The sequence below is a fragment of the Ptychodera flava genome, chromosome 17 (assembly GCF_041260155.1).
Source record: "Ptychodera flava strain L36383 chromosome 17, AS_Pfla_20210202, whole genome shotgun sequence".
NCBI lineage: Eukaryota > Metazoa > Hemichordata > Enteropneusta > Ptychoderidae > Ptychodera > Ptychodera flava.
In genome coordinates this window covers 21,853,587-21,865,876 of record NC_091944.1, presented here as the reverse complement: position 1 = coordinate 21,865,876, position 12,290 = coordinate 21,853,587, and the positions used below count along the sequence as shown (strand labels likewise).

The 12,290-nt window shown below is 38.3% G+C and overlaps 1 protein-coding gene across 2 annotated transcripts in view; it reads left to right on the top strand.

Moving 5' to 3' along the window:
- The window catches only part of LOC139115769 (uncharacterized), a 48,834-nt gene extending 37,041 nt beyond the window's left edge, over nucleotides 1-11,793 (top strand). The window contains exons 1-4 of one of the 2 annotated variants that reach the window (XM_070678105.1): nucleotides 7,886-8,088; nucleotides 8,183-8,349; nucleotides 9,123-9,346; nucleotides 11,404-11,793. In XM_070678105.1, coding sequence (XP_070534206.1) covers nucleotides 8,084-8,088; nucleotides 8,183-8,349; nucleotides 9,123-9,328 — 378 coding nt within the window. In that variant the 5' untranslated portion in view covers nucleotides 7,886-8,083 and the 3' untranslated portion in view covers nucleotides 9,329-9,346; nucleotides 11,404-11,793. Of the gene's footprint in view, nucleotides 1-7,885; nucleotides 8,089-8,182; nucleotides 8,350-9,122; nucleotides 9,347-11,403 lie in introns of those variants that run through there. The other variant, XR_011548186.1, reaches the window with a different exon arrangement.
- The last annotated feature ends 497 nt before the right edge of the window (nucleotides 11,794-12,290 follow it).

Genomic DNA, 12,290 nt, shown 5'->3' with positions numbered 1-12,290 from the left:
ATATTTCGTCCGCGTAATATTGACGTCCGTGTAATCGACGTTGCACGGAGAGTTCACGTCTCTACGAAAAAAAGGTTTCGTGAACGTGACTGACATGCGCTGATGCACTGTTCATGCGATATACCGGACCCAAGACACCGTCCAGGGAGACATTGACATGTACCAAGTTCAACAGGCCATCACTTTATAGACATAGAATATTCTATACACACTCCCATCTTAAATCAACATTTATAATTCAACGTTGTACACATGGTGTTCTTTAAAGAATCGTTGTGCGCTGTTTTTCCATTTTATCCTTTTTGAAGAATAATCTGAAAAACTCATTAAAAGTAAAATTAATTAAAAGAAAAGGATTACGTCATTCTACTTTTCGCGATGTTTTGAAAACTTTATGTGAGGAATAAACCGACATATATCAATCTCAAAATCGACATTATAAGTCACTGTTGTACACATGAAGTTTTTAAAGAACCCTTGCACCGTTTCGTCCCCTTTATTCTTTTTGAAGAATATGCTCCGAAAACCCCAATTGAAAGTTAAATCAATTAAAAGTAAACAATTATGACATTTTTCTTATTTCGTGATGTTTTTAAAAAAAATTGTCGCTAATGCGTCCAACTGGAAATTTTGAGCGTAGAGGGAACATTATATTTTAGACTAAAATATGAAATCACGGTAATTCTAAAATGAAAAGCGGGAAAGCAGCGTCGGTTCACGCACGTACTTCGTCCCCCGCACTGCGTGACCGTGGGCCGAAGAAGTGAACTACGTGCGTAGTGCGTAGTACCAACAAAACGTCATGAGCGCAGATGTTCCAGGCGACAGTTGACCCTGGGTGAAAAAGCAGATACGCGTGACATCAATCAACACCACGTTGTTTTGCTCCTACGTAAGGTCATTTCGTTTACCAATACCCCACTTTGTCCTCTGAAAAGTCAACTTCCATCTTAGAGAAATAGGTGATAGGTATAGATAGATATATGGATAGATAGATAGCTAGATAGACAGATATATAGATACACACATTCGTACATATTGCATGCACACCGATAATCAAACATGCAGACGTCTTTTCAATTACATGGTATGTGCAAATAAGTTGGGCAAATTAGACATTAAATTCACCGGTCTTGTGCAGAAAAACGTGACAATCCCCATGTTTGCTTGTTCTTAGTAACTGTCGGCAGTAATTAGGTCCCTCGATACACAAATTCGTTTAAAGAAATCTTTTGATATCCCCTCTTATCTTCGCCTTGTTTGTATTTTTACAAATGTTGTTTTTTACATCATTAGTGAAATGAAAACAGGAAGGACAGTTTTAATACTAGAGTGTTATAGTGTATATCGTCAATTTGTCAATACGTAACGGAAAGTCAAACCTCAAATTTTTTTCAAAGCGAAAGACAAAACCAGCGAGCAGTAACAAATATATATATAATCGATATTTAGAGAAGTGTGTTGTCGCTTGACAGTAACCTTACAAGTTCGACCTATCATGTTGAGATAAACCAACTTGAAAAAATTTCCTGAATATATCGTGAGAACGCAAACCGATGAAACGCATCGTGATGAAAGGGCTCTCCAGCAATAGCCTGACCCGACCTAATGCAGTTCATTACGCATGCACGCAGATCTGCCAAAACTCAACCATATTTATTTAAATGGCATTTCTCAACGGTTCTTAGGTGTCCGCTAACACTTCTTATCTCGAAAGCATAAATAGGATTACAATTTTGAAACTGATCATGAAGGATGAATTATGTACTGCAACGCAAACTTTGAATCATCAAGTTCGATATCACAGTTAGATATACCAAAGCCCCACTGTTGGACCTCTTGCACTGTACGTTGAACTTTTCCGATGAATTACGGAACCAGAAGAAAACGACACCTTGCACCGAAGAAGTTGAAAGTTAGAACTAAGTGGTCGATCGGAGTGCCTATACCAGGAAATTAAGTTATGACTTAAAGGAGGGAAATTTTCAATGGCTTTCAACTGTCTAGTTTGCCTATATGCCGTAATGGCGGATTACACAGGCTAAAGTAGTTTAAAACTGAGCTTTATTTGTGTCACCTGAAGCACGACTTTGATGCAAAAGAGAGAACCGAGAAAAAGCCCAATTCAAAGTATTTTCCGCCAGATGACAGGTTTTCTCACGACACAAAGCTTAAACATTCAGTGTGCATTAAACAAAGATGGTTTTATACGATTCTCCATATATTATTTGTAATCAGTAACATTTCAACTCAAGAATTTTATAATAGATGAAGAATCTCTTGGTAACTAAGTTATGAGACAGTAGGAAGGGACACCAAAGGGTCGTCGACCAATATAAACGGCGCTTACCTGTACTTGGCGAACGGCGGGGAGAATGGGAGGACGCTTGCATTGGTAATTGGCGGAGAACGTCCTAAAATTTATGTTAGAGAAAAGGTTTACAGCATATGACACTGTTTACATATCCCGTCCGACTTTTTTGTTCACGCCTACATATTTAAATTGTATTAAGCACAATGACTACATGTAGGTTCTCAAACGTACTCAATTGTACAGTTAGCTATCATTCCGTCAGACTATTTCTGTAAAACTTTTTTTCTGTCCAACTGAAAACATCTTTTAAATGCTTAGTAACAACTGGTGTTACTGTATTGTTGTGAGAAGTAAGGGTGTCTTTTGCGGAAACGCCCCCGAATTGGAGGAAGTCGTCATCCTATGTGACGTACATCTCAACAAACATTGCAAAATGGACAATCAAATGTATGTAAGCTTCACCGTCCACGTTTCGAGAGAGCAAGCAATTTAGGCTCTCCGAGGGCGGAGGTTTTGTTGACCCGTGTGTTGTGTAAGTCAAAGTGCTTTAACGTACACAACATGAAAATCTTAACTTGTAACAAGTCTTTGAAGTAGATGTCTTGATAAGAAGTACACCTACCAATTATAGGTAATTGCAGAATTTACAAGTTTGTCAATGGCAGTTGTCTTTGCCAACTCAGTAAGCACGAGTCAACAAACCTCCCCTGATGGAAAGGTTGCAATCAGAGTCAATTTCAGAAAAATAAATTTCGAAAGATAATCAATGAATCTTGCATGTTACAAAGACATGTGTCTGAATGTCGATTTCAATGATTTTGACGATGGAGGTTTATCTCTCTCAAATAGTACAAAGGAGTACAAAGGAATACAAATCTGCGCGTAGGGAAGCACAATTACTCCCCTTGGAATTTCTATGTTCTGTTGATAAATATTTGCCCCGGAATTTTACAAATATGTTGTTAATGGGGACTTCAGGCACACTGACAATGTCCTTTCTGTGAAGAATATCTTATAACACCTTTGCACATCAAGTTTCATTCGTTACAAAATCGGTAGAATCACAGCCTAAAACTACTTTTGTGGAGGAAGTTTGATGGGCGATATCTGTCGCATATTATTTCAAGTTTCATATGGTATTGTGGTATATAAGCCAGAAAAATCATGTTTTAATGGGTATTACATTAGAAAATGATCTCGATCCCGCTTTATAAACAAAGCCTGTGATGTATTAAACTGTATCTGAATTTTCCCCTGAACGATGACAGAAACATTGCTGGTGGTCGAATGGCGAAAAGCTCTGAACTCCATCATTGAATTAATTTTAAAAATATGACCTCTTGACCTGGAGGCTTCCTGATGAAGTACCATTTGTGTAGTGTGGTAATACAGAACGCTTTGCTTCTGTCGTTGAGTTTACGTTTAAGCTTTTATTACAATACTGACGCTTCGACCACACACTGGTCTCTTCTTCAGAGAGTTCGCCATCACAACAGAGGGACCAGATTTCTAGAGCTTTCCAGAAGTTACCCGAAGAAGACTTCCGTTGTGTGATGGAAACGTTGATATTGCAATAAAGGCTTAACAGTAACCTTCTCGGCTTGTCATCCAATCAAACTCACATTACACTTTCTACAGTCCTCGTCTGTAAACTGATGCATCCATCTTGCAGTTGGCCAGATTGCGATACTATCTGCAACAAACGTTTTGTCGCTGTTGCTAAACTGAAACACGATTGGAACTAATTCGGGATAATTGGATGGTGAATTAATGTCTGTTTAATTTAAATGTAAGCGCATCTGCTTTTCCTTTGACATTACACACTTGTTTTTATAAGTAATTTGTAATATTGCAACATTCATCTAAAGGGCATCTAACACTGTTGAGAAATTTGAAAAATATGAAAATCCAATTATCCCAAATAAGTTCAAATCGTTTTCTGAAAAAAACAGTCATAGTAGATATCAGAGGATTGCAAAAATGGAAAAAGAAATTGAAGTATATGGAACATCAACGATTTGCCCGGACATTGACTCCCTGGATCGTCGAGGGGTTAGCAAAGAGAAAATGTGAACAATAGTTTATTTCTGAAAAAAGCGGGTCACATCTGTTCGAGGCAGCTCTTTAACATTGATCAAAACGTGAGATGAAATGGTAATATTGTCGATTCTTTTGGGCTGAAGTACCGTATCCTAATAGATATGAATTTAATCCACAACACCTGTGTTCGATAACTGTTGCCGATGCATGTAGAGACACACGACGCAGATGTTACGGTTGCCCAGTTAATTTCACCTAAACACTTTAAAATACAAACCAATGACATGGTATTGTTACAAGTAGCGCGCTAATACAGAGCAGACCTTTGAACATGTCTACATGGTATAGCGATTAGTCGTATCGCCCTCGAAGGGTTGTAAGAAATCAAAGGCCATGCACAAAATGACAAACATTAAAAGTGCGCCTTCTCACGCTATTATCGGATGGTTAATGAGGACCATATTCTACGTCCGGTATACATATTACTGTCGACCAATGTGTGTGTATATATATATATATATATATATATATATATATATATATATATATATATATATATATATATATATATTAAAGTAAACATGTCCACGTGGGAAGTTACAGTGCTCGATGCTAAAAGCACAGCGGTAGCATTGTAAATGATAACACACATAACATGCATCCTGCAATCCTCAGACCTCAGACAACTAAATTTTTCTAGGTCTTCTCTCTCATTTCTATGGTTTGGACGTACCATAATACTGTGTTTTAGGCGGAGTTGAAATTTGATAAGTAATATTTATTTTGATGGCGCCATTTTGAAACCAACTCAGAGCGGTTGTTCAACAGTGTAGGTTTATCAGCATTGAATATATGTAGCTCTGTCAGTGGTTGACCATGGAAAGTCAAAGACCTTGTCCTTGCTCTTCAGAGACCAAATAACCATGGATAAATACAAAGGTCACTACAACACAGCGTTGAAATCAAGAGGTTACACCGACAAAATTCACTATGTCAAGACCAACCAATCAACGAGAAGAAACAATAACAGGAAACTTAACATTCACATGGTTTAGACCCCTTTCAGTAAAAACGATGAAACTATAACATCGGCAAGAAATGTCTTCAACTTGTTGATCAACACTTTTCAAAGGGGTATAAACAGCACAAGATCTCCAATAGAAACACAGTCAAAGGGAGCTACAACATGGAGAATATGGCCCGCATAATCAAATCTCATATATGAGGGTAATCACCGGAAGACAAAGCTGCTCTTTGTAATTGCCTATCAAGCCAGAAATGTCAGTCTCAATGGGACTGCATAAGGAGGAGGTTTACATCGGCCTCACTGATAACACCTTCAATACACGCTCACTTCGCTAATCATATGCAGTCGTTGGGTTACAAAAAGTACAGGTGCCGCTAACTGTTAAATTTCATCAATTTCGCAAAATCATCACAAAATATGTTTTGCAGGCTTATAGATCGATTTGACTTATTTTTGACCTTGACCTGAAATTTGGAGGGAAAAGTAGAGCTGTTCGTAACTGTCCTCCCACTGGCATATACGGAAAATATGACCCCACTGAATTTTGATACCCACTGCCCTCCGGTATCTATGGTCTACCTGCTCCCCACTCCCAACAACAATTCAAGCTCCCCATTGCCCTCTCCCTACTACTGAAATTCCCCATTGCCCACTAGATGCCCACTTGGTAACCCGGTTCAACGCAAAACCGTGAGAGCAGTATACCTTGAAACATTGCCCCCCCCCCTCTAAGTGGGCAACCACGATATTCCCCTCCCTCTACGTATTTTCCGGTACCCACTGTCAAAAGTTTTCTCCGTGCCCGCTAAAAAAATGAAATTTCTTCTCCGCCCACAAATATCGATTTTTTTCTCCCCGTCCGCTGATTAGTGTTTAAATTTGCCCGTCCTGCGCATCAACAAGTTTTTGCACAAACGCTGAGTTGGCGGCACCTGAAAGTATGATAACAGCACTTGATTACTGAGGAGAATCAAGGTCAAGGTAATTGAGAAACAATCAGAATGAAACAATGACATTGTGATCAGACTTCTGAAAATTGAACTTGTATTCGAAGCACACGAAGGTGACTTACACCGACCGAGGGGTTTGATCATTGTAGCAATCGGCGGGGTCTACCCGTTTATTGTATCGGCAAGCTTTTTACCTAAATGAGGCAACACAACTGTTCTAAAATGTCTCCTATCACCTTGAAACTGGCTGTCTTCTGGAGCGCCACGCTTTTCGCCTTGGTTGCAGTCGGAGGTGGGGGTGCCTCGTTTGATCCAATGCCTGTCTCGCTTAAGGTAGTATGCGTCTCGAAAGTGAAAGAATTAAACTTTTGCTCAAACTTCACTCAATGAAACTTTCGAGCATTTTACTAAACCGAGAATAAAAAACCAGGAGTCACCGTTCAAAGTTTGGTACTAAAGAAACAAATAACCAAACATTTGCCCATATTTGAAATTGAAAATGAAATGACGCGGTCATCCCTGTTTTCACTCTACAGGGAAAACAAAATACAGTTTTCAGAAAACTAAGCCCATGAAAGTTTTACTTACTCCAGGGCTTTCAGAATGAGTCGCAACGAGATGTCGACTAGAAAAGTGTTGAGAATATTTGAGAGTCTGAATATCAATCCTGGGGGGACATTCTACCTCCAACAGCAAATGCAAGGTTACGAGGAGAGTCGTTCACAGTCGACATGGGGTTAAGAATAGGAAGTGTTAGACGGTAAATTAGTCATTTACAGGGCATGACTACTTTGCGTTTAAACAGAACGACCACACGAAGTCAGGTATATCAACGTAGTACAAACTTGCATGAATACTGGGACATATACGCAAAGCAGCCCGAGTGACACCGCGTATGTTTTTTTTGCGCTAATCGCTTTTGCATTTCCCATGAGCTGTTAATGAATTATTAATAAAAACATCATATAAACGTGTCCAGGGATAGGCTCACTATTTTTCTCTGAACTGTCACTGATCAGCGACAAGATATCCGAAGTAAGAATCAAAAGAGAGAGCAGATTTCGAATGACTCCCAAAATCTGATAGCTGTATGTTTTCCTGGCGGGCAACGCATCGCCCTGATGCTGCGGATATTAACCTGCGTCATAGTGATATATTTATTCCCAGCACACCAAGGGAAGTTCCACGGACTTCTCCTTAATGATGTCTTACATTTGATTCGATGTGGATCTTTTTTTGCGGAGCGCTTTTTGTTTCCCTTTCGCGCATTTTAGATTCGCGGCATCGATATAATTCTGTCGGGGTTGAGGCTATCTCAATAATGCGGGCGTTTCTGAACGTTACGATTGATTGACCCCCATTTTCTATTTTCCTTTCTATCCTCGAAAAAAGGAGCGCGGTGGAGTTGTCCCTCCCGTATTAGTTAGCATGTCACTTGTCAATTTTAATTTCAGAAAACAATTTCATAATCGGTACATTCAATCATAAAAGTCGAAATTAATTTCGGTCTGCCCGCATGTATAGCGCCACCATTCACTTAACTCATTCATCGTGTTTGTCCGTACTGTTTGTATCACTTTTACAACGCAGGTGTCAATAACTGTCGGTGACGGTGTCATCTTGCTGAGACGCGTGTATAAATTAGACATGCGAACCTTGTGATCTCAGTAGTGGGTTGAAGTGAGCTATACAAAGCCTTTGTACTGTCCAGCCGCCTGCATTACTGAATCTATCGCCCATCGTCACACAAGAATGCGGTGAGAATTTCGCTTGAACAATTCCATCTCTGCGAAAAGTATTATTTTTCCTTCTTTTTTATCTCTCATCGTAATTTTCGGTTCTCCTTTGCAGGCCTGTGTGGGAAATGCATTACTGCAGCTTTGCGTTGCTTTCGGTGACGATTCTTATGACAGTCACGATAGTTGCAGACTCATACACCATACACCGACCGACAGCAGAAGAATGGCGAAGGTATTTACACATTGCTGCCAACGATAACAACGAAAACGCAGAACAAGGTAGGTTTGCGCCAATATCAGTTCCTCTGAACGCGCTCAGACTACAGTTGTTCCCGCGCAAAATACATTTCAAATCATTCTGATTACTTCGTCGCTGATTTTCAACAGAATACGCCGAATCATTCTCTGTCGACGTCTGCCACATTTTTCAAACGGACTTTGCGACAAAAATGCTATTCTCGATAAAGCTTATACGGTAATTATGTTTAGCATTTTTTTGTTGAAATCTATTAAAATTATAGTGGACACGTCTTTAATTTATTCTGGCCGTCAACAACATTGCTTGTTTGGCGCCAAGTCTATTGACTAGGACCAAAACCGCCGATTATAGTGATCTTCTGTTCTCGGAATATATTAAGGGAGCGCGGACTCAGTCGTAGCGAAGCTGCTTGTCCGCAGTACTCCATTAACGTCGACGACAGACAAACAATATCGTTAAAATTATTGCCTATCGCAGTATATGCAGACATTTGTGCACGACACTCCTTTGGCTATCATCAAACGTTTATGATTTCAAACTTGGCATGCGGCGTTACTCATGCTAAGGTAAAACTCGAACTCGTGTGTCCCTTGCCGGTGATATGAGATACGTACTGTACATAGAAAATATCCTATACGTACAATCGCTGATATACTGTTGCACAACTAAATAAAAGCAAAGGGAAATAAAAACAAAACAAATAAATAAAACTTCTGCCTTGCATTGGAAATGACTGCATACGTGCCAGTAAGTATATTAATATATTCTGCTCCTCTTTTGTTACATATTCCAGTTTTTAAACGTGACCCAAACCCGGTTCTAGGACTCTCAATTGGCGTGTCCACACAAACGATACAGAACAGACTTCTATCGCAAGCCCTTGCGGAAAGACAACGTGTAAGAGAAGAAAAGATCAGGAGATTCAGAGAAAACAAGCAGACCATGTCTGGACTCGGCAGACGACGAAGAGACCTAAACACAGTACTTCTCGATTCATAATACTAGTTTACAGCGAAGGTAAGGATGACCAACTCACTGCTTGCTCTACCAATGTATATCCTATGTATGTATGTATGTATGTATGTATGTATGTATGTATGTATGTATGTATGTATGTATGTATGTATGTATGTATGTATGTATGTATGTATGTATGTATGTATGTATGTATGTATGTATGTATGTATGTATGTATGTATGTATGTATGTATGTATGTATGTATGTATGTATGCATGCATGCATGCATGCATGCATGCATGCATGCACATACATACATACATGCATGAATGCATGCATGTATTCATGCATGTCATCTGTCTGTCTGTCTTTACTATGACGTGATATGTATATATGTAATATACATATGTGTGAAAAATGTTGAAAAGATGTTGTTGTAGGTTGTTTGGAAGTTATAAATGGTAAATACCTACGTCATTTTTTGAACGATTGCGTTGTGGTATATACGCATCTTTATGATCCAATCCAGATTGACTCCTTCCATTCTTTTTGACACTTTTAACACCTTCTGTTCAACCATCTGTTTCATTCTGAAACCCTTCAGGTCTGTATGCATCATTTTCCTACGAAATCTTATTCATATGAAGTAGAGGCAATATCTCTTTCAGTAATTCTTCACTGAGGCTTTGCATTGGCTACGTACTGCGTACTGTGCCCAGACTGCCCGCATTTGTCAATTTTTGAGCGGCTTTCTTAATTGCATGGGACTTTCATGTTAATGGCTTAGCCTTCATTGTTCTTGTCTCGGTGAGAAAGCTACCGACTGTGTCGAATTGTTGGCAACCTTCTGGAATTACGGCGGCACGGGGTAAGATAGTCTTCCCATGGTTTAGCTGATGATGTGATGTCTGATGCACTCACGCAATGACCAAGTTGAAGACAGCCGGGAGTGAAACGAGCGATAATGGACAACCTTGGAAGACACCAATACAACATCATGTCCAATCCATAGCCCCGTCTCTCATTTTAACACAAATGAACCGCTCTATAGTACTATATACATTTTACAAATCAAGTCGCAATATTTTGTTTTGCCATTCTTCTCACGGCATTTAAGGTAGTCTTTCTGTGTATTCTGGCCCTTCTCTACGGATTTGTCGATGTAATTACCCCTTGAGAGGTACTCAATAGTCAGATGAGCAAGAACGATCATACCAAAATTGACACAAGAGTTAGTCAGTGTGATAGGGCTGGAGCATATTGGATGCACTCATTTGGAGATGAGAGTCATTTCCCCTATTTTCCAGCTAGTTGGCATTGAGGTGATTTCCCGTATGTAACGGCCGTCCTGTCATGTTTGGAAATTTCTTTCACACTGCATTGGAAATACGATTGGTTTCAGCAGCACTAGTATTTCCTTTTTTCTGGGGAGGGGATATGTATTTGGTTCTGTCTTGGGAGGTGATGTAGGATTTGGTTGTCTTTTTACCCCCCCCCCCCGCCCCCTTTCGACCGGTACAAGTAACTACATATTTGGTCGCTGCTGACATCATGGAAACGTATTGAGAGAATTCCTACTTGTTCTTAATTTCGTTCCCTAAGGAGTACGTTTCAGTAATTTTTTACCTCTTTTGCTCGTTTCTGTTTGACTGTCTGTCCGGTGCAGTATTATAATAACGCTTATTAAAATGTTGTCATTATGCAGTGTAAGCACGTATACTGTCTTGAGCAGTATATATATATATATATATATATATATATATATATATATATATATATATATATATATATATATATATGTAAGCACGTATACTGTCTTGAGCAGTATATATATATATATATATACATATAAATATAAACATATATATATATATATATGTATGCACGTATACTGTCTTGAGCAGTATATATAATATATATATATATAAATATAAACATATATATATATATATATATATATATATATATATATATATATATATATATATATATATATATATATATATATATATATATATATATATATATATATATATATACACACACGCGAGAGGTTCAATCCCTTTGAGCCAAGGCAGCTGATGAGTAACATTTGTCTTATTAATTTCTTGCACAGGTGCTGTTTTGAAATATCAACATCTGTCCTTGCATACCAGCTTCGTACCATTGGATACCGTGACAACAGACCTGAAATAGAATTTGAGGTTCCGTTCAAGTTCACTTATGTAAAACCAAACCACCAACCATACAAAGTAAAGTACATCGCACCTTCAATGCTTTCATAAAATCTGCCAGGAAAGAAAAAAATGTCTTTGTGTGAAATTTTTATTTATTTATTCATTCATTTATTTGTCATCATTTCTTGAATTCATTATTTATTTATCAACAAATATATATTCTACAATAATGAAACATCATGTCACAATATCATGTAATCTTCGCTGTTAAAGTTGAAACAATTGGTCTCAATAAAACAAAGTTTACAGATTGTACAATTTTCACACAATTGTTTACTGAGTGTTAATGTTCGACTGATCGACTGTCAGCTGACCGTATACTGCTGCCCAACAAGGGACTCTCAAGCAATTGAATATATCTTTTAAAAATACCTTCGATCTATTTTTGTGTTGGCCTCAAACTACAATCTCTTCTCTATCCTCGAAATAATTTTAATTTGTTTTATAAATAAAGGTTAAAAGTCGCTCCTTTTTGAGCCTTTTCATGAATTTTGTTTAATGCGAAAAATAATTTGTGTTGTTTGACTGCATGAAACATTCTGAAATACTGGTCAACTGTGCACTCAACACTACTTGTACCCAGACAAGATTAACCCTTTGTGTGCTGTAATTGTTCCCACCAAAAAGTTTAGTGCAACATTTTTACCAATTTTTATGAATTTTTCTGTAATTTTTTGATATTTTTGGACCAAATGGACATCACATTTTATTGGCTACAGTTTGTTATCAAAATTTTGACAAAATCTGAAAAAATAGACTGGCGTGC